Source organism: Eptatretus burgeri, chromosome 8 (assembly GCF_056783735.1).
Source record: "Eptatretus burgeri isolate ZD-2024b chromosome 8, Ebu_testis_v1, whole genome shotgun sequence".
Classification (NCBI taxonomy): Eukaryota; Metazoa; Chordata; class Myxini; order Myxiniformes; family Myxinidae; genus Eptatretus; species Eptatretus burgeri.
The window spans coordinates 54,345,826-54,369,938 of NC_140968.1; the positions used below are offsets into that span (position 1 = coordinate 54,345,826).

The following is a 24,113-nucleotide window of genomic DNA, read 5'->3' on the forward strand; positions in this document are numbered from 1 at the left end:
GTATTCCTGGGGGTGTGGGGGAGTGAGAGCAGTGCATGGAGAGTGAGGAATAGAGTTTTTGATGAAGAGAGCAACACCTCCACCAGGACGAGACTCAGGTCTGTCATACCGGAGGAGGGAGTAACCGGGGAGAGATACTTGGGAGAGGAAAGTTTCTGTTCGGCAGATTATGTCTGGTTCGGCAGTGGCAGCCTGTATGGAAAGATCTGAAAGGTTTGAGCAAAGGCCCCGGATATTTGAGGTCCACACTTTTAATGAAGAGGTAGGGGGGAGGCTTTGGGTGCAGGGGGTGGGGGAGGGGGAGGGAAGGACAAGGGATGAGGGGGAGGTAAGGAGGGTTGTTGAAAGTGTGGGGGTTGCAGAATAGCTAGGGGAGGGGGCCGAATGAGGAGGAGAAAAGGCTCTGTGCTGCTGGGGGAGAGGGGGGACAAGAGAGGGGGAAGATGGCAGTTGAGGATTTGAAGAGGTGGAGTGAAGAGATGGAGGTGAGAGGGCAGTGGAAGGAGGCAGCTTAGTCGATGAGAGGGGGGCAACTTTGAGGATGAGTGAGGAGGATGAAAGGTGGTAGAAAGGTGAGGTGGGAATTTTTGAGAGAGGTGAGAGGGAGGCTTGGAGGAAGAAGAGTGGGATGGTTGCTTTGAGAGTGAGAGTGAGGGGTGAGAGGGGTGAGTTGGCACTGAAGTTGGAAAAAAAGAATAGTTGATGGAAAGCGAACATTCATAGCACACTGGGGTTTTTTTTTTTAAGTTTTAGGTCAGAGATGCGATTTAACACAATTCTTGATGGATGCAATAAAGGCGGATTCAGAGAATGGAGAGAAGAAACGCTGTCACAGTTGGATTTTTTTTAGGCAAGGAATGAAGAAGAGGTCAAAATGAGAGCAATCTGTTAAAACAGCAGAAGAGTAGTGCATTATGAAACAGTAAAGAGTACCACATGTGTGAGAGAGGAAGATGAAGCATTATAAGATCGTTTTTGTTATTATTATTATTAATGTTTGAAAGGGTTTTCAACAGATTAGGTCATGGAAGTGTTGTAGAAAAAAAGAGGAAGAAGAGGAGGAGGAAGAATAATAGGAAGAAGAAGAAGCAGAATCGGGAGAAGGTTAGTGTATTGTTGTGTTTTTATTTGTATTTCTTTTAAAGATAAGAAAGAGAGATGAGTTGGGAGAATGGGGGACGTTAGGAAAGTGGGAGGATAGAAATTGAAGGTAATGGGGAGAAAAAACAAACAAAAAAAAAATCGAACACCAAGGTGAACCGGTAGGCCTCAAGCCTAGGCCAAGGACTAGGCTTCAAACACCCAGTAAGAACGTCGACAAAAACTCACAAAATAGCACGATTTTTGAAACAAAACCGAACTAGGAACACACAGTAACATGTAGGTGAGAAAATTAAACAGTTAAAACGGGACAAATAACGACCGGAAACTTAACTTTGAGAACGTCAGCAGAGAGCCCCTTCGGAGACCTCTCGACGCTCCAAAACCCGGAACCGGAAGGAAGCATGCCACGCAAGTTTAATTGAGGTGGGTGCTCCGAAATCGGACTCAAACTATTGTGAATAATTATTTTGCTGTGAGACCAGGTGTTCTTATTTTTGTGTAATGGTGTTTTCAGAGCCGCGAGGCTCTATATTCGCCACCCACTGAAACTCCGTGCATGACATAATTTCCGCACACTGTTAACAAAACGCTGTTGACTCTTAACCTGAACCGATTTTTAAAATTTAAACTGCGGAATTGAGCTTAACAGTAGTACTGACTACTACAAAAGTGTTTATTTGGAATACAATTGAAATTTAGCATTGATCATTTTTAAGACGATTTTTTTTCTGTATTAACAACCCCAACTTTTACCTTTTTTTGGCGATTAAAAAAGTGCGATTTATACACTGGAAAATACAGTAGCTCAAAATGTAATCTATGTATGTCCATCACCTATCACAATATTCCATCATCGAAGTTTCCTCGTTATTTTATTTACTTTTAACTTCATTTTAATCATTATTTAATTTCATCAATGGCCCTCTTGCTTTGAAGAACAAGAAAGAAAGGGAGAGGGGAGAGACAGAGAGAGTTGGGGTATGGGTCCTTTTTAATCCTTTTTGGACTTGACACTTTGGATCCCTTTAACTCCAAGACCCTCTATCACCGGCCCTCCATTGGGAGACGAGTGTCTGTCCCATTTCAGACTTCGTTTTTACTCCAATATAAAATACCTTTAGTGAAGTGGATTTGACTGAAGAAAAATGCTAAGCATGGGAACATATATTTGTTTAGTGTCTGACACACATACACACAAAAAAGGAGAGCGCGAGAGAGACGGAAATAGATTTGGAGTGGAGTAGGGCAAAAGGAAAATGGTACTGTACAATGCAATGGCATTCATATAAAGTTCATCCATTGAGAATCAAGCACTTGTCATACTACTGAAAAAGAATGTCAATTATGTTGATATTCAGCACAAATTGGACTAAAAATCCATTTCATAAAATTGGCCTCCAATATTTCATGAGGTTTTCCACAAAATCACAAACACCCATTGGCTGCGGATTTTAGAAACTGCAGTAGAAATACCAAAGTTTTTTTTTTTTTTTGGTTCATTAGCCACTTTATTTCTGAAAGCAATAAGAAAGGAAAGCAAACTGTTTCATTCAACCGGAAGGGAGGTGGGTAGAGGGAATTGAGTTGTTTACAAAGCATGCGCACAGAAGGCACAAATCTTAAGCCTTGCATGTTTAATGGACAATTTGTCCAATGTCAGATATTGAAGAATGGCTCTGTTTTTGATGCTGTCCCAATGGCCAAACCACTAACTGCTTTCTTTTTCCAAAGGGCTGCTTCAGAACCCTTCCGACACAACGCTGAACCTACAAGGAAAGTGACAACAAGGTTCAATTCAAAAATAATGAAGATTAGCGACCTTTAAAACCAGAGCAATGAAAAACAATGGCAAGTTGGTACAATGATAAAGGCAAACAAATGCTGCAAACTTGTAATCTGCAAGATATTTAGATTCAGGGAAAAAGTTACCTGACCTAGTTGTTAGCTGTGGTGTTCTTACCGATGGCAGTGTCTGATTGAAATGGTGGATTACTCCTCAATAATTTCCTCAGTCTCTTCACTGACAAAAAACTCCACAATTTCCTCCACCCAGTCATCGGTGTTGCTTTCAAGTTCATCGGTGTCTAATCCTGAATTTACACAATGGCAAAATAAGGACCATTACATTAAAAATAACAATAATGGGTGATGAACATAATGAAAGGGCATTGTGGACCAAGAGAATGTCATGGAGGAAGAGGATGTGGTATAGGAGTGACTTTGTAAGGGGAAGGAAGTTTTCAAAAATGCTGCCATTCTGTAGAAGCATTTTGTCAATATCCCTTCAAACACAAAACCCAGCTATCAATTTAATTTGACCATCAGTGATTCAAGTGAAAATCGTCATACCAACTGTGTTTTCAATAGGTTTTCAGATTTTTTTTTTAAACATCTTACGCCTTGTTATTGTAGCATCTTATGCCTTGTTCCTTTTTTGGCATTTATTGGACTTTCCTTTATTGTTGGTGCAAAAGTTGAAGTTAAGTTTTATTTGATTTGCAAAATGGGAAGTGACTGGAATAAAATTAATTGAAAAAGCAAGTAACATTCTCAATTCTGGGACATAGACTCAGTGCTCGTTTCCATATCATTATAGATGTATGGATTCCCACAGTCCAGATGTGATGTCGTACCTGCCCTTCTCAACATCCAGACTCAACTTATCTACTTGCAGCTCATAGTTATGCTTTGCAATCAATGAAACATGCACAAGCATTTGGAAGTCAATTGAAAAAAATCAAAGCTAAACAATTTGGTTAAGAATATATTTGGCAAAGGTTCCTATATTGTATTCCTAAGTGTTTCAAAAATAAAATCCATCCATCCATTGGGACTATACTCTGTACAGAGTGTCGGTGCTGCCAAAGCAGTCTCCTGGGCTATTGAGCACAATCCTGAATGGGTCACCACTCCGATGCAGGCTACTCAAATGGCTCGATCATCCCAACAAGCTGGTACTCATTTTGCTGATCTCAGAAGGATGACAGGCTGAGTCAACCCCATGTGGTATTAATTCAACGGAAAAGCAGGATTTGAACTCAGGACCGTAGGATCCCAAACCAGCCATCTCAACCATTAAGCAACACCATGCATAAAAATAAAATGATTGGCGATATTTTCATTTTGTTAAGAATATATTTTTTGGCAAAAGATTTTTTTTTTAAATCACGACAGTTATTTCTGTCATTTTGGAAGATGTTTGTCCACAAAGAAATTCATCCCAAATTCAAATACTTACTCTTAAAAGTGTATGAACAATGCACTGTGCTAATGTCAACAAAGGCAAGTTTAGCCAAGTCATCGTAGACTAATATGCCCTCGACAATATTTGCACAAATAAATGCACAAGGAACTGAAACGAAATATTTAACAGCACAAGCAACAAATTATAACAGTTGCACAGGACCATCAAGAATAGCACCCATAGCTCTAATTTCACTGTTGGTGCAGAACCCGCACATCCACACGCGAGGAAAACTGTAACTGGAAAGTCGCAACTATCAAAGTATTTCAAAAACAAGCTGTAACGTACACTTCTGTGATTAATTTTCCATGAGGCAAAAACCCTGTGTCAACACCTCTACCCAAGGGTGGTCCAACTTGAGATGGAGTCCAAATTTTCCTGGATGTACTCCAACCCTTCGAGAAAGCCTCACCTCCACGCAGCTCCATGCGCAACTGCTTTTGCTCGTTGTACATCTTTTGCACATCTTTACGGTAAGCTTTGAAGTCATCCCGCAGCTTGCGTCTCTTCTCAATGAGATCCTATGGGGAGGTGGTAAAAATAAGCCAGGAAGTTACTCGTCCAGGACCTATTCTCCTCTGATTCTGTGATACCTAATGGCAAACTTTAACTGAAATGCATTCGAGGGAGGTGTGTGGTGACGACTCGTGCCATTGTTTCTCTTCTAAAAAGTCATGGTTGTTTTGTTTCATTGTACTACAACAAAATTTTAGAAGTGAACCAACTCTGCACACATGTTCCCAGTATGTAAAGATAGGAAATCTGTTCATTCTCTTATTAGGAATTGCAATTGCCTCCCCCTATAGCATAGGGGAAGGCTTGTTGCTGTTGCAGGGTTTGTTTATATAATTGGCACCCCCAACTTTTAATGGTACCACAGAGTTTCTGAACCCCCCCCCCCAGTAAACCAACATTTAGAAATTTCATTTACTCATCTTCCTGCACTCCCTACACTCCAAATTTCCAAACTATCAATTTTCGAGCTGTATCTTGGAGCTGGCGAGGACTTTCGGAATGAAATTTTGCATCAATAATGGGAGTAGGGTAAGAATACTGATTCTGGCTCACTTTTCCCCATGTAAATGAATGGGGGATTTTCAGCGATTTATATTTTTTTTTCCCTAAAAATAAATCCCCTTTTTATCCCAAGGTATATTTATTTGTCTCCCCTTTTAACTTGGAGGTTGAACCTCATTGAATTGAACACCTGGGGGTTGAACAGCTCACTCATTGAACCTATAAAGATTTGTTCATTCTCAAATTCCTTCAATAGTTTAATTTTCTTTGCACAATAATCCCCATCTAAAATATTGACAAACAAAACATTTGAATCTTTATATTTTTTTAAGATACCCCATTTGTGCCATTACGAAATGATAAACTTCTCTTAATGCTCTTGTTTGACCACCTCCTGAGCCACAGGTTATTTTTTGTTAAGCCCCGCCCACTTTTCTTTAAGCCCCGCCCACTTTTGTTAAGCCCGCCCACTTTTCTTAAGGTAATTTTTCTAAGCCACGCCCACTTTTCCTAAGCTCCGCCCACTTTTGCTAAGCTCCGCCCACTTTTCATAAGATATTTTTTCTAAGCCACGCCCACTTTTCCTAAGCCCCGCCCACTTTTGCTAAGCTCCGCCCACTTTTCATAAGGTATTTTTTTCTAAGCCACGCCCACTTTTCCTAAGCTCCGCCTACTTTTGCTAAGCCCCGCCCACTCTTACATCATTTCCAGTTCATCTCTGACTCACAAAGAAATCACTAGAAAATTACAGGATGTTATGGTTTTGAAAAATTTCCCAATGAAGGCTTGCCTGAGCTTGCCCAGGGAATTTCCAAAGGAAACCACACCCACCAGTCTTTCTCTATAAAAGCTTCAAACCCAGGCTCCATTTTAAACATTTGTTCTTGCTGGCAATGGTGTTCTGTGTGCTTGTCTCAAACTCTCTGTCTTCTATGGAACTAAACCTTCAAGTTGATGAACTGGATTCAAACCTCTTATCTATTGAGGTAAGATTTTTTATTTTCCTATTTTCAAACTTTGATTGAAGCATACTCATTTAATAATTAAATAACTTAATTAATACATTATTATTTTCTCTCACAGGAAATTGTATCTGAAAATACTGCTTTGCTACAACTTGGGGGAAATTGTTGGCTTGGTTGAAGACCTTGAGTGGGATGACTTTAGTGTTCCTTGGAACTCTCTGTCTTCTATGGAACTAAACCTTCAAGTTGATGAACTGGATTCAAACCTCTTATCTATTGAGGTAAGATTTTTTATTTTCCTATTTTCAAACTTTGATTGAAGCATACTCATTTAATAATTAAATAACTTAATTAATACATTATTATTTTCTCTCACAGGAAATTGTGTCTGAAATACGAAATGAAAATACTGCTTTTGCTACAACTTGGGGCGAAATTGTTGGCTTGGTTGAAGACCTTATGAGCGACCAAGACCCACAGAAACGAGTTCGTCCTTGATGACCCAACCAAAGAGTTATACCTTGGAGACCAGCAAAATCCTGAAAAAGAGTTTTACAGCAATAGTACTCATTGTGAGTTATCAAGACAATACCCACTGAACAAGTTATACCTTGATGAGCCAGAATACAAGTTTTACCTTGGAGACTCACAAATTTTGAAAAAAATCAGTAAATGAGTTCTGCCTTGATGGTTTAAATAACTACCTTGGAGACTCAGGAAAAGGGTTTTGCCAAGATGGTTCTAAATATGGGGCCTACCTTGGAGACTCACAAATTTTGAAAAAAATCAGTAAATGAGTTCTGCCTTGATGGTTTAAATAACTACCTTGGAGACTCAGGAAAAGGGTTCTGCCAAGATGGTTCTAAATATGGGGCCTACCTTGGAGACTCACAAATTTTGAAAAAATCAGTAAATGAGTTCTGCCTTGATGGTTTAAATAACTACCTTGGAGACTCAGGAAAAGGGTTCTGCCAAGATGGTTCTAAATATGGGGCCTACCTTGGAGACTCACAAATTTTGAAAAAATCAGTAAATGAGTTCTGCCTTGATGGTTTAAATAACTACCTTGGAGACTCAGGAAAAGAGAACTGCCAAGATGGTTCTAAATATGGGGCCTACCTTGGAGACTCACAAATTTTGAAAAAATCAGTAAATGAGTTATCCTTAAGAGACTTTGTAAGTTGGTTTTACTTTGAATACTTGAAATGTGGGTTCTGGATTGATAACTCACAATGTGATACATATCTTGGAAACTCAACGGGAATGTGGTTATACCTTGAAGACTTGGAAAGTTGGGTTTATGTTGGACACTTGAAACTTTTTTGGGGGCTTTTATTTATTTATTTATTTAATATTATTATTATTATTTTATTTATATTTTGGAGACTTTTGGAGTTGCTATCACTCTTTGGGATCTAAACCTATCGATGTAGTTCTTTGTCGGATGGTGCTTGATGGGAGCAAGATCAAGAAAGTTCTGGGAAGAAAGTGCAGGCTTGCTCCCTCTTTCTACGTCATCAAATCTGAAAGCCTTAAAAGACAGAATTGGAAGAAGAGAAAAAAAAACAAAAAATATACATTGTTCGTTCTGGGAAGAAAGTGCAGGCTTACTCCCTCTTTCTACGTCATCAAACCTGAAAGCCTTAAAAAGACAGAATTGGAAGAAGAGAAAAAAAAACAAAAAATATACATTGTTCGTTCTGGGAAGAAAGTGCAGGCTTACTCCCTCTTTCTACGTCATCAAACCTGAAAGCCTTAAAAGACAGAATTGGAAGAAGAAAAAAAAAAAAACATAAAAATATATATATATAGGTGGAAATCTCATTTTGAAAAAGACATTGTGTTGGGCGAGGATTGAATTGGGGTTGGGTTTTTGAATGTGAGGGTTAGGGGTTGAGATTTTGAATGTGAGGGTTGGGACACACACACATACACATCAACAAACAAAAGTTAAGCCTTGACTATTCAGTTGAGGATTCTGTGTTTGGGGTTCACAGATCTAAGAACGTCCCCCTTGACACACATTATATACTGTTATACACCTCGGACTTGGCCCTCGAGTGTCCACAACGGTGTATAGTAGGAGGGAGTGAAGCGCCAACCTATTGCTCCCATTGCACACACACACACAAACAAAAGTTAAGCCTTGACTATTCAGTTGAGGATTCTGTGTTTGGGGTTCTGATCTAAAACGTCCCCCTTGACACACAGTATATGCTGTAATACACCTCGGACTTGTCCCTCTAGTGTCCACAAAGGTGTATTATCTGCTTAGTTTTGTCTTTTGTAATTCCTGTGAATAAAATGAACCTAAAATCTCTTCCCCTTCCAAATCATATATTTTATAAGTCCAAGGAACTGTATCTATTACATCAACAATTTTAAAAGTTCTTTCGTCCATCGTTCAGTAAAACCCTTTTCAAAATGAGATTTCCACCTATATATTCTTACGATATCACCAACTTTGAACTTAGGTTTTCTGACATTAATCTCTTTTTCATATTTTAATTTTGTAAATGTTTCTGATGGCTTCATATTCGTTGACGTGTGAATCGTGTCATTATACTTATCCACAATATCCTGAATAAAAGATGACCATTGTTGTGAACCGAGTTGTGTGAATTTTTTATATAGTCTCTCTTTTAAGGTACGATTAAAACGTTCAACAACAACTGCCTTCCCTTCATTAAAAGGTACTGTATAATGTAATACTGTTATTTTTAGAAAATTCATAAATGTCTTGTTATAAAACTCTCTACCCTCATCAGTCCACAATTTCTTAGGTTTTCTCTTACTTTTATTAAATATCTGTTGAAAAGCTAAAATAAGAGTATTACCTGTTTTTTTTTTTTAAAGGACAACCCACGCATATCTACTCCTCAAATCAATAACGGTTAAAGCATACTTGTACCCCTTATCATTATTGAGTTCAATCAAATCAGCAGACCAGATATAATCAACTTCCTTGGAATAAACTTTCCTTCTCTGAAACTTTGTGAATATTGGTTTATGTAATTCATCAGCTAATTGCTCTTCAGTCTTAATGGCATCATTAGAGCCTATAAGTTTTTGAATTTCCAAGTCCAAGTTTCAATTTAGCACTAATCATCTTCTTCACGATGAACCTATCAACTTTTTCTCTCAAGGTTGGATTTTGTATCAGAGACAAATTATACAACATTTCTCTATCGGCTTCATGCTTTTCTTCCAACGTTGTGGTATTCCCATAATCAATATCGTGTCTCATGCACACTTCATCAACTCTATTGATTGGTTTACTCCAGGATTTAGGATTGTCTGCCTCATCTAATCTTTTATCTAAGTTTGTGCCTGGACCACAGAAAGAATACCCTGGAAGATGTAATTCCCCTGGTATTCCAGTAGTTATAAATTTACTTACTGTTAAAACCTTTTGTTTATCTCCTCCGAGTTTGTGTTTGGAGGTCAATTGATTTTTTTGAACCACACACCGAACATATACCTTTTTGGATAACCCTGTTATTTTTACTTTTAATATATGAAATATTTTTAGTATTAGTTTTCTTTTTACATTTGAGACAATAACTCATTTATTTATGTGAAAAAGTCCTGCAGAGTGCAAAAACCTTTTTAGTTTCCAACATGCACATTTGAATCTTAATTTTTAAAACATAAAGAACCTTCACTCTCTCCTCCATTTATTTAAGAAAAAACTTGAATTAAAATGAATAGCTTGTGATGTCAATAGTCTTGAAGAAAATATTGCAAATAGACTTGTCAATTCTTTGTTTTCCTCCTCGGTGGGTTGAGTTATTTTCTGTAATACCGCCAATCTTTTTTGAATCTCACTGGTTTCCATATTTTGATATTTATTTTGTCTCGCTCTTTCCTCCCTCTCCTCCCTCTCTCTCTTCTCTTTTTCCTCCTTCTCTTTCTTCTCCCTCTCCTCCTTCTCTCTCTTCTCTTTTTCCTCCTTCTCTTTCTTCTCCTTTTCCTCCTTCTCTTTCTTCTCCCTCTCCTCATTCTCCTTTTCCTCCTCTTCCCTCTCTTCTTCAACTCCTTCCTCATCCCTTACTATCCTTGTATCGTTTACACCCCATAGAATATTATACTTATATTGATCAGGATTTCTTGTTATTCCTGCATCGAAAATAATTTTTTTACAACAGGAAACCAATAAAATTTCTTTTGAATTTCTAAAAAGAGCCTTACCTTTTCTTAACTTTATAATTTTTCATTATTTAACATTCTAATTAAATCGAAATTTGTCGGATTATTATCATCAGCATAATGTCATTCTTGTATTGAAAATACCTCATTCTTATGTTGTAGAACATATTTATTAAAATACCGAATACCCTTTTCTTTAAGGTATGCTTGGACACAGAAATGATAATTTTCTTGAAGCCTTCTTGCTGTCATTTATGTATTAAATATATGTTAGAATAATATTATGGCCTGACGAAACACCTCCCCATCTTCCCATAGTTAAATCATTTTGTATTTCCTTACTTATTATATATAATCCTGTTTTTTCTGTTTTTCATGAGATAAACAAGGGCAAAACCATTATTATATTTACCCTTATTAAATTCTTTTATTTGTTGTTTACTAATCGGTGGACCCACAAAACTCATTCTCGATACCAAGTGGATAATATTCTTCCTTACGAGACTGATTTAATTGTTCCAGGTCTTCGAGGTTAATTTTAAATGACCAATTATACCCTAAATCATTCATATCATACATTGTTCTATTCTCATACAAACGATCGCCCTTCTTTATAAAAATTTATTTTAATTCGAACTGTGAATTCTGTATGACCTGGAGATAATATCAACACTTCTGTATCTTTGGAATACACAGCCGTTTTATTCAAGTATATATATTGTGATAAATCGCTTAATCTCACCAAGTCATTCGCGTCAGTCGGGCTTGGATAATTTTTAATTTATAAGCATTTTTCATGTTAATATTTTTGTTTATATTATATTTATATCGTTCAGCCTGTGCCTTTGTGTAATAATTTGATAAATCAATATCCAGTTCTTGAGATACACCAAAGATAGAACCATCTTTACCAACATAAGTCATTTATATTAGATTAAAAATAATATCATAAAATTTTTTATTTTTGTTGAGTTGAAATAACACATATAGACATAATTGACCACAACACTTGGAATTTAATTCTTGGACTTGAAATGTTTGATAAACACCATTCTGTAAGAATTTTATGACTTCAACAGGTGGTGGAAGACCAAAACTATCAAAATAATATTTGTCTTGACTATTAAAAATACAAACCCAATGAGAACCGTTCCCATCATTATCTTCTAAGTTCATAATAATATTCTTTGTATGTTTCGACACATTTGTTAATTCATCTCTCATACAAATAACCACATTATGAATTTTTAATTTCTTACAATATTTGGCAAGTTGTAAATTTGATGTTGTATTCTTTCCAAATTCTTTCAACCACTCATCAATGCTCATTTATTTATTAGAAAGATATAATCCATTACCTCTTTTCGATAATTTTACACCTGCTTGTGCTATAGAAGAAAGCATATCTCCAACTAACAATCTCGCTTTATCAGGCAGACCTTCAAGTTTTTCAGCAAAATCTACAATTACACCACTTCCACTAATTTGTTTCTCCAACTCTTTGTTATGTCTTTCCAATTCTTTTTGAGCCTGGAGTTGAGCCTTCCTTTCGTTGGCAGTTTTGACCGCTGTTGAAATACCACCCGTCAATGCTCCAACCGCACTTAAACCAGCAAATAAAGGAATTAGAAATGGGAGAAATCCTCCACTCGTCTCTCTTATTGAATATTTTTCAACATTGGTTTTGTCATTTTAATTTTAAGTGAGCCAGTGTCATTCAAGATTTTAACCTGTTCTCTTGTGAGCAAAACATCAATTCTTACTGCTCCTTTTCTCTGAATTGTATTAACGTTAATCGTACAAGGCTTTTGATTTTGAACACAAGATGATAGTTTTATGAAGATTGATTTGATTAACATATACCCCAGTTGGTACTTTGCCACTCATTTATTTAACAAAAAATTATGTGAGACTAATCATCACACCATTATCTGTATTAATCTGCAATTCTGTTTCTTCCAAAAGCAAACAATATGTATCAACTTCTTCACTCTCTCCTCTTTCAATGTATAGGGAAGTATCCACTCGATTAGACTTTATAGTTTCTTTTTGGGCGCTCAGGTCAAGCGTATAGATTGTATGCAAACTTTTAAATGCTGTCATATCCAAAATAGGTTCTTTATTTCCATTAGTTTCAGACAGCTTTTGGTAAGACTTGTATGCTTCAGCAAAATCATTTTTCCCAATTAATTTCCAATCTATCTCGTGGATAAAATGTTCCATCTAGAGAAAGCGAAGTTGTTTCACCTTAGCATTATCACTCAATGCATTATTCTTATCAGTCGCAGTATCACCATCTGGCTTTTTTAAAAATCATCCACAGATATCGTGGCTTTCCTTCCAGAACACCCAAATTCCATGTGTAAGTAGTTTGATTGAGTTTAACGTGTTGACATCTTCTTTTGAGGTATGATACACTGAGTGGTTTTTTTGAGTTAAGTCTTCGATTCAACATCTCTTCTGTTTTAAGATTAGGAGTATATTCACTGATATACCAACTCATCTCCTCAATTACAAATTTATTCTGATCACCAAAAGCATTACCAACACCAAAAAGCAATCTATTTTCATTATCATTCCTTTGTAGTTGAAATCTAATTTTAAGACCATACAGAACTTTATCATAATCACAAAATCCAAATATACCTTTAAGAGGAACTGCCACAGTAAAACTATTTTCTGCTTTTGTATCATCATTATACATTCCTTTCCTTTGAGTATACCCAGGGTCTGTGTTTGTTCCCGTTGACATATCAGGAATAAAACCTTCGACAGACTCAGTTTCCATTCTATCACTGAATGTATAGCGAGTAAATTTCATCGTTTCAGATACAGCAGAGACATAATCAACACGCTTCAACTTCTTGTGTTCCAATATACAATCGCACACTATCAAACATTTTCCAGAAGAAATCATTTACAAGTGTAGCGTTTGTGTTATTCCCAACCTTAGTGAAATTAAATTTACACAACAAGAAACTTTCGGAGAGATTCAAATAGGTTTGTTGATTATTTATTTCAAAACTTTTTGTACCATTTGTATTCCAGTCTGTTCCAGTTATTGCATTTACATTGAAGTAATCTTCGTTTTTAAGTGGAGTTTGAGATAATAATAGTATCATCCAAATCATAGATACTATCAATTGCTTCCATACTTGTATTTATTTAGGAAAAAAGATGTTAAAACTTTTGAAACCCTGATCCAAGTATTTGAATTATTTTCTGTCGTTCTTGGGGGGACAACTGAGTTTTACCTTTCTTAATTTCTTTTATTGCTTGTAATTTATGAGATTCTTTCTGAGCATCTTTTATACTCTTTACAGCACCTGCTACATTTCCCACAGCAGAAGCAGTTGAACCAATTAGGTCTTTATGTTTAAGAATAGTTGAACCAATACCCATGAGAGTATCAATTATCCCATCTCCTCTAAATTGATGTCCAACACCCCTTTGTCTCTTAGGTTTATAGTATCCTCTACCAAGATACATACCTTCACCCTTGTAGTACGGGAAAGGAACATCCCATCCCCTGTAATTATTTTATATTTTCCCAACTCGTGCTTCCTCACAATAACCATCGTATTTATTTATTGACAACCTTCACGTGGCTGAATTCTGATGGATATAACTGCTCCATTAAAAGAGATCACACGATTATATTACACGGTAAACCTAAAATTTACTCTGTGTATGGGTTTTCCTGACACAGGTAGATAAACCAAATTTTTAGGCTCCATATTGAATTTATAACCAATTGGGGTTGAGTATGCGCTGAATGAAAATATTGTATTTGTTTTTAATCCATCATTATAAGCACCATCAATCAAATCACAGTGAATTAACACCGAATTTATTCCTGAGGATATTTGAATGACATTATCACTGTAAAAACGTCCCATTAGTTTCAATCTTTTTGAGGAGAAACCTAATAACTCTCTAAATGAATTATCAATTGTGAAATCAACCTTGTAGTTATTTTTAACTTTAATCGTTGATTTTGAAGTATGTTTTTGAATGTTTATAACAATATTTTTTGGTTCATCACCCTGTTCTTTCATAAGACGAGCAATTTCGGAAGATATTTGAGAAATCTCGTATGCTCCGAATTGAGACTGTTATCGTTTTGTATCCACTTCCCGGATTATAACTAAACTTGTCATTTTTTCTCGGTTATATTAAATAAGGTATTATAAGTCTCCATGGACAATAAAGATGCCTCATATTCTTTTGTTGTGTCAAGTTGTAGTGGGTATGGGAATGAAGATGTGTGGTCACTTGTTGTGAAATTAAAACTCAGGATTGTGCTTCTCATCTTATTTAATATGAGATAAAATGTCTTTATATTGAGATTTATTAATTATTTTCATGTTCATCAACTGGTCTAAAATGGCTGATGCTTCATTAAAACAATTGTTATTTCCAGCCTTCTTACTGCCGAACAACAATAACAGTCTATTAACTAATTGCGATGGGTCATTTGGAAGAAAACTAATACCTGAACCAAGGATACTTAAAGCCTGAATAATGTGTTTCTCCTTCTCATTCTTCCTACTTTTACCAGAAAGAATAACCTTATAATTTAGAGTGTTCAGCAAATCAATATATACTCTATCATCATTATTTTCCATATCCAATGGTTTATCAATATACTTTGATTCATCCCTCACAGTTGAACCTTGTCTTCCATCTTTTGTGAGAAGAAACATTAATCTCGGAGTTAGTTTAACAGGGGGTTGAGCAGAACTTAAGAACCTTAATTCATCATTAAATATCAATACCTTTTCTTGAACAAGATGAAATATTGCTGGTTGTTCTGTTGGAATGAGTCCTGCTTTGGTTTTTGAATCCGCTGAATATTCATTGTTTTGAACAGCATTCACAATATAATCAGGGGGTTGATTAATCTCTTCCAGTTGTTGAAATAAACCTTCATCATCATATTCTAATTCTCCTAAATGCTCTAATTCTTCCTCCGTCATTTGACTGAAATCTTTCAACATTTGGAGCTTTCTGGGAGTATATTCTACTGTGGGAACTGTGGAAACATCTTTCATTTTTTCTTGGGAAGTTTTTAAAAGTGGTTTAAAAAATTTCTCTTGTTTTCTTTCAAATGCTTCTTCGCCCGTTAGTTTCTGTCTGCGTTTCTTCTTTATGTCTTCCTGTTGTTTTACAACTTTTGAAACCAACTCTTGATGTTCCTTAAATCTTCTTGCTCTTTCTTTTACATCCATTTATTTATTGTAAAATATCATTTAATGAATTGTAAAGATCAACAGGGAAATTTTCCTTTTCTTCATCATTCAAGTAGATGTGTTCAAATAAATCCTTTTCTTTAAATATTTCATCAAATTCTTTATTAACATTAATGCGAGTTGTAATTTCTTCTTCACTAATACTTGCATCTCTGCTTTTCATACGTTTGCGTTGAGTTTCTTCATCAACATCAAAACCGAATGATAAAATCTTCACTCCACTCAGATGTTTAATAATTTGTCTCGTTCCTTCTGGATTAGTTTCTAATATCCCAACACCACCAGATTTTAGTTTCCTTAACTCACTCTTACAATGTGAATATTTTGTTGTACCAAGAGAAACCTCCTCAAACATTTGACCTTCATTCCTCAATCGCATATGTTCCTCCACTGAAATATAGTGATAATCTTCACCTTTTACTTCTCCAGGTCTTATTGCTCTAGTTGTTGTTGATACAATGCGTATCACGGGGTGTTTTTTAAGTAAATTTACAATATTCTCATTTGTACTACACAAGAACCTTGATTTATGAAAGTTTTTTCCAGAAGCAGATTTACCCACAAGATTTATAATAATAGTTGTCATTTATATATGTAATTGTTTATAAAACAAAAAATATATCCCTTAATATCTCATCTTGTTTCACAACAATATATTTATATTTTTCAGTCGTGTGCTTCATATAATCCTCAAATTTCTTTTTACTACATAATGTAGAACAATTATCTCTCCAAAAATTATTGATATCTATTGAATTTAACTTGAATAAAATAAAAGTATTAGCATTGTTTCTGATGGAGCAGCGAGGAAGTTGAAAGTACGATTGACTAAGATAAATACAATTACAAGAAGAATGTGTCCCTGTTGTGTAGTAGCTGTCAATTAGCATTTGGTTTCTGTCATTAACACAATCATCAAAGATAGCAAGGTTCTTTTTTGATTTATCCAAATCTTGGGGAGACGGTATATCATCCGTATTATCACTAAGAATACAAGTTATAAGATTTGATTTCTTTTTACATCTCTGTGTATCACAAAATAGTTGAATTATATCTTCAATGTTATAATCATTTAGGTTTTTTTGGCGTTTAAATAAACCTATTATATCTTCTTTTTGAAGACCAGCATTAAAACCTTGTGAGAGTAGTTGATACTCTGGTTGAAAACTCGACTTTGTGAAAATTATTAAATTATCATAATCTAAAAAGTTGGGAGTGAGGAGCATTTTTAAAAGTAAGCAGGTTTTTCCACATCCACTTGAACCAACTATGAGACATCTTAATGAATTTGGGAGATTTTTATGGTTGTTAAATTTTATCTTATTTTCCCAAATAGGTAAAAAAATCATTCATTTATATATTTGAAAAACAGGTTATTTAATTTATTATTGGCTTTTTTAGAAACTCTATATTTTATTTATCCTAAGTTCAGGTTTAATTTCAAGATAATCCATTATTTTATTTATACAATATCTTGTGTTGATATTTCCCTGAAAATTACATCCATGAATAATATACAACAACAATCCTTTGAACATTTCTCTTATACGTTCAGTTTCTTCCCTTGTAAGGAAAGGTGTGTTATCATCCTCATACTTTACATTCATTTCTCTAATCAATCTTGTAAAGTAATTCATTTTTGGTGTAAATCTGAAAGAATTATTTTCCTTTTTATATTTTTTATTATCATTAATTAGAAGATAATCACAGAATATACATTGTTTATAGGCTTTTGACTCTGTGTTTAATCCCTGTCTTTCTACGCAGGACAATTCTCAAATTTGTTATATGGAGAATGAGGAAAGTATAGTATATTTATAAAGTAAAACTTTAGTTAAACTGAAATTCATGTATACTTTCAGTTGTATATTAGGATCGATATCGATATAGTTTTTTCATTATCAGATTCAACGACAAGATTTTTTATATTAAAGGTAATTTTAAAATTATCGTTAACTACTATTGAACGAAATGTCATTTCACCTGATATATTAACATCCTTTATTTCATCCAAGATTTACATCTTTAGGGTTGTTGAAAAAAATACAAATTTCTCCTTGCATATTACAGATGGTCTTATCTTTTCTTTCTAAAGCTTCATCCATAAGGTTTTTGTTCTTTGATACTTTTTCTTGTTTCATTGCTTTTCTAGTTTTGAATATATTACTAGAAGGAGAGGAGAAACTTTTGTTAGAGATACTTTAATTGATGTTCTACCAGGTATACTAAAAGCCCTTCCACTGAAGGAAATTGAAGAACTCATATTATTTACCATAATAGTTTTTATCCAATAGTTGTTATATTTATCTTTGTTCAATTTTACATCCTTGACATATTTCTCAGTATCTTTAACAGATGAAGAGATTGATTGAAACTTGTCTTTTGTGTCTTGAAACATGGTATTTATTAAGTGAAAAAGTTGGAGGATAAAATGTTTTTAAGCACAGATTCACCTATAAATTAAACGAAATTTTCATCAAGAAAATTTTAGTTTAAGCAAAGTTTTATTCTATAAATATGGTGAATACAACGTACTGCGATGTTTGTAATCACGAATATAAACATTATAGAAAACACCTCCGAACCAACAAACACACATTTAATCTATTTCATCAAATATCTCCTCTTGAGTTGGAAAGAAAACATTGTGATATCTGTTCAAGGATGTTTTTGAAGAGTAGTTATAATCAACATCTTCAATCACAAAAACACAAGAAAAATGAGTTTAAAGTAAAGGGAGACTATTATATTAAAAACACTGATGAGGCATTTAAAGGGCATATAAAAATAAGGATTTTTCAATTTGGAGAACCCGGTCCATCATCAATAACTGAATCAATTGAAATAGTGAAACCCGATGTTGAAAAATTTATTAAAAAGACATTAAAAAGAAATAAAAACTTTAAAGTTTTATATGGGAGTGAAAATGAATATGAAAAAGACAAGATGAAGAACAAACTCCTTATATGAGAACAGATCTTCATTTTATAACATCATTTCAAGATTTTTTGAATAGTGGGGTTTATGAAGAACTATCAAGACAAGAGGAGGATGTTGATAATACAGTGGTAGGAAGTGGATTCAATATTAAAAAAATCATCTTTTTAGATATACACATTCTAAAATCAAACCCTCTTAAAGCTTCTTCTTATATTGAATTACCAAAAGAAATAAAACTAAAAAAGGCAGTTGTTAATATTAAGAACAATGATAATAAATGTTTTCTCTGGTCTGTTCTTGCTCACTTACATCCACCAAAATGTAATTCAGAAAGAGTAAAACAATATATGAAATATGAGAATACCTTGGACATTAAAGATTTTAAATTCCCAATGCCATTAACAGATATTCCTAAATTTGAGAAAAAGAATAATCTTTCTATTAATGTATATGGATTAACGGATACAAACAAAGTTCAAATATTAAAAATTTCAAACAACTATAAAAATGAAGAAACACACATTGACCTTTTATATTTTAGTGTTGGAAAGAATTCACATTACACATACATCAATAATTTATCAAGATTAATCTCTTCTCAGGTATTCAGAACAGCAAACAAAATATATCCTTGTAAGCGATGTCTTAATTCATTTCATACAAAAGAAACGATTAGAACAACATTCAAAATATTGTAGTAATCATAAATCAGCTGTAATTACAATGCCTAAACCTGGTGAAAAGATTTATTTTGAAGATTATAATAAATCTATCATGCACCCATTTGTGATATACGCTGATTTTGAATGTATCCTTAAAAAAGATAAATACTGCTTCTCCTAATCCAAAAGAACCATATACAAATAAATATCAAAAACATATTCCTTGTGGTTTTTGTTATTATATCAAATCATCTGTTGGAGAAAAGTATAACAAACTTGAACATTATCGTGGAAAAAAATGCTTCACAAGAGTTTGTAAAACGATTAGAAAAGGATTGTATAAGACTCACTAAATTAATGAAAGAAACAAATGAACCGATGAAATTAACCAAAGAAGAAAAATTAAATTTAGAATGAACAATATCTGTCATATTTGTGAGGGGGAAATTAAGGAGTTTAAAGTTAGAGACCATTGTCATCTTACTGGTAAATATAGAGGTCCCGCTCATTCCTGTTGTAATCTTAATTATAAATTACCTTCTTTTATTCAGTCTTTCTTCACAACAGCGCCAACTATGATACACATCTATTTATAAATGAACTTTCAAAAACACCAGGGAATATTTCTGCTATAACAAACACAAGTCAAAAGTATATTTCATTTTCAAAAATGATATTCACAAAACCTATAACTCGTATTAGGTTTTAGATTCTTACAAGTTTATGGGAACACCACTAGCCTACCTCGCATCAAATCTAAGCTCCACAGACTCTTTTCCAAATCTTAATTCATTCTTTCCAAAAGAGGAAATTCTCACTAAAGAGGAAATTCAGATTAAAGATGAAATTCTGATTAAAGAAGGAATTCTTACGAGAGGAAATTCAAACAAGGAATGAAATTCAAAGTAAAGAGAAAATTCTTACAAGTAAGGGAATTTATCCTTATGATTATATGGATTCATTTATGAGATTTAAAGAAACACAACTTCCTTCAAAAGAAAGTTTCTATAATAACCTTTATGAAGAAGAGATAAGTGATAAGGAATATAAACACGCACAAGAAATATGGAAAATATTTAAGATAAAGAACCTTGGAGAATATCACGATTTATATCTAAAAACAGATGTTTTATTGTTAGCTGATGTGTTTGAAGCTTTTAGATCACTCTGTCATAATAAAAATTGTTATGGATTAGATCCTGCCCACTATTTCACAGCTCCTGGTTTAGCTTGGAGTGCAATGTTGAAAATGACAAAACAAGATATAGATTTAATCAGTGATGTGGATATGCTTTTGATGATTGAGAAGTCCAAGAGAGGTGGAATATCACAAGTATGTTCAAAAAGATATGCTAAAGCAAATAATAAATATCTCCCAAATTATGATAGTGAAAAAGATAGTAATTATTTGATGTATTTTGATGCTAATAATTTGTATGGATGGGCAATGTCTCAATCTCTACCTTATGGTAAATTAGAGTGGGTGGAAGAAAAGGATTATGAAAAGGCTTTGATGAATATTGTTATTTCTTCTCAAGAGGAATTGAATGACGAAGAAGAAGGTTATTATTTTGAAGTTGATTTGAGGTACCCGAGTGATCTTCATAATAAGCATAAAGATCTTCCTTTTGCATGTGAGAAAAACTCCAAAGAAAGAATGGTTAAGTGATTATCATAAAAGTTTTAATATTAAAGGTAAATCAACAGAAAAGTTATTAACAACATTCTATGATAAAGAGGGATATGTTTTGCATCAGAGAAGCTTAAAACAGTTTTTGAGAGAAGGATTGAGAGTAGCTAAAATTCATAGAGTTTTAAAATTTAAACAAAGTCCTTGGGTGAAAAAGTATATTCAATTCAATACAGATATGAGAGCAAATACAAAAGTAAAATTTGAAGGGGACTTTTATAAATTAATGAATAATGCTGTATTTGGAAAGACTATGGAAAATGTTAGAAACAGACAAAACATTAGATTCGCAACATCTTGGAAAGAAGCTTCGAGATTGATAAATAAACCAAGTTTTGAGAGAGAAGAGGTTTTTTCAGAGAACTTTTCTGCAATTCATATGAAAAAGGAAAGTATTGTAATGGATAAACCAATTTATATTGGAACAGCAGTTCTTGATTTATCAAAGATATTGATGTATGATTATTTGTATAATGACTTAAAGAAAGAGTATGGTGAAAATGTTTCATTGTTGTATATGGATACTGATAGTTTTATCCTAGATATAAAAACTGATGATGTTTATGAAGATATGAAAAAAAATATTGGAGAATATGATACAAGTAATTTCAGCAAGAAGAGTGAGTTATTTTCCAAAAAGAATGAAAAGGTTATTGGTAAGTTTAAGGATGAGTTGGGTGGAAAAGTAATGAGTGAGTTTATTGGATTGAGAGCAAAGGCATATGCTTATAAGTATGGTGAACAGATTGATAAGAGGTTAAAGGGAATAAAGAAATATGTAATAAAGAAATCAATAACTTTTAGAAATTATTATAATTGTTTGATGAATAAGAAAGAAGAATATAGGAAAATGAATACAATAAGAAGTTATAAACATAACATATATAGTGAAGAAGTAAATAAAAGGCATTAGGAGCCTTTGATGATAAGAGATTTATTTTAGATAATGGAATAGATTGTGTTCCATATGGATATTGTATGATAGAGTGTATAAAATAGATTATGTTTTAACGATGGGAAGATGGGTTAGGGTTTTTAAGGGCTACACTTGTGGTTTTTCACAATATATAAATGGTTAAACCAAGTATTAATCAAACTAAAGAGTGGAGAAAATCTCAGTCTTGGTATATAAATGGAAAACATAATGAATGTGAAAAATATCAAATAAGTCTTATTGAAAAAATAACTAAAACAAAGGTAAATAAAACAAATAAGCGAATTAATTTAAAAACTAGTAAGTTAGAGGATGTAAAGAAAAAAATGAATATCCTTGAATGGACTGAAAACTTTGATGGTTATCAATTGAACAATGAAAAAACAATTTACTATAATCTCAAAATGATATGTGGCTCAGGAGGTGGTCAGATGAGAGCATTAAGAGAAGTTTATCATTTCGTAATGGCACAAATGGGGTATCTTAAAAAATATAAAGATTCAAATGTTTTGTTTGTTAATATTTTAGATGGGGATTATTGTGCAAAGAAAATTAAACTATTGAAGGAATTTGAGAATGAACAAATCTTTATAGGTTCAATGAGTGAGCTGTTCAACCCCCAGGTGTTCAATTCAATGAGGTTCAACCTCCAAGTTAAAAGGGGAGACAAATAAATATACCTTGGGATAAAAAGGGGATTTATTTTTAGGGAAAAAAAATATAAATCGCTGAAAATCCCCCATTCATTTACATGGGGAAAAGTGAGCCAGAATCAGTATTCTTACCCTACTAATGGGAATAAAAAGTATGCAGGGTTGACTTTTTTGACCTTGACCTAATTTTAATGCCATGACCAATTATACGTTTTAACATCTTTCACTAAAACTTGACTAACGTTTGTGTCAGGTCAGGTCAGGTATGGGAGCATGTGCCAGAACAGCGCGTCGCTGCGTCCACTTTCCGCCGGTACTCCAGGGGCCTCCGTCTGGCCATCCCCCAGGCAGATGCCAGGCCCATCCCCATCTCCTTGAGATGATGGTCAACCTGCTGCAACCATGAGGCACGTGGTCGGCCCACTGGCCTCCTCCACTCATGAGACTCCCTCGCTGAGAGAATCTGGTGAGCAGGATCAGCGTCAGGAAAACGAGCCACATGTCCATACAGCCGCAACTGACGCTCACGGACTATGCAGGTAACAAATCTCATCCGAGTCTCTCTCAGCAACCGCTCGTTGGACACAAAATCCGACCAGTGATAGCCAAGGATTCTCCGAAGAGACCTGGTACCAAAGGAATTAAGTCTCCGTCTCAGATCCTTGGTCAGAGTCCAAGTCTCACACCCATAGAGCAAGACTGGAGTACCAAGGACCTGAAGACTCGGACTTTCGTCCTCCCACACAGGTACCGGCAGCGCCACGCCCCATGATCCAGTGAATCCATGACTCCCCCAGGCCCGACCCAGACGTCTATTGACCTCTGACTCGCAGCCAGCAGAGACATGAATATCACTGCCAAGGTAAGTGAATCTCTCCACGACCTCAACATCCTCACCACAAACAGACACAGACAGGACAGCAGCATCCAAGATGTCACCGAAAGCCTGGATCTTAGTTTTGACCCAAGAAACCCGTAATCCCAACGGCTCCGACTCCTCATTCAGCACCTCGAGGGCCCCCAAGAGGATGTCTAAAGTCTCCGCAAAGATGACTGCATCATCTGCAAAATCAAGGTCCGAGATCTTGACATTGCCAAACGATGCACCGCAACTTGATCTCTCCGACATCCTCCCTAAAATCCAGTCCATACAAGTGCTGAAAAGTGTGGGGGCAAGTACACATCCCTGACGAACTCCAGTACCAACTGGAAATAAGTCAGAGATGGTACCACCACACTTCACAGCACTCTCAGTACCAGAGTAGAGTTCAGACATCAGATCGATCAGTTTTGGTGGCACCCCACGAAGACCAAGAATCCTCCAGAGGACATCCCGATTCACTGAATCGAACGCTTTACAGAGATCAACATAGGCTGCAAGCAGCCCCTGCCGAAACTCTCGTCTGCGTTCGGTGAGGACACGAAGTGCAAGGATACGGTCAATCGTTGACCTCTTTGGTGTAAAGCCTGACTGCTCTGGACACTGATGCTCAAGCAGATGGT

The 24,113-nt window shown here is 34.8% G+C and overlaps 1 protein-coding gene across 1 annotated transcript in view; it reads right to left on the bottom strand.

The window, feature by feature from the left end:
• Positions 1-2,582: 2,582 nt before the first annotated feature.
• The window catches only part of EIF3B (eukaryotic translation initiation factor 3 subunit B), a 71,530-nt gene continuing 49,999 nt past the window's right edge, over positions 2,583-24,113 (bottom strand). Inside the window, exons 17-19 of the mRNA XM_085892115.1 lie at positions 4,761-4,869; positions 3,065-3,194; positions 2,583-2,870 (exon numbers count right to left, since the gene is read on the bottom strand). Coding sequence (XP_085748241.1) covers positions 3,094-3,194; positions 4,761-4,869 — 210 coding nt within the window. The 3' untranslated portion in view covers positions 2,583-2,870; positions 3,065-3,093. The remainder of the gene's footprint in view (positions 2,871-3,064; positions 3,195-4,760; positions 4,870-24,113) is intronic.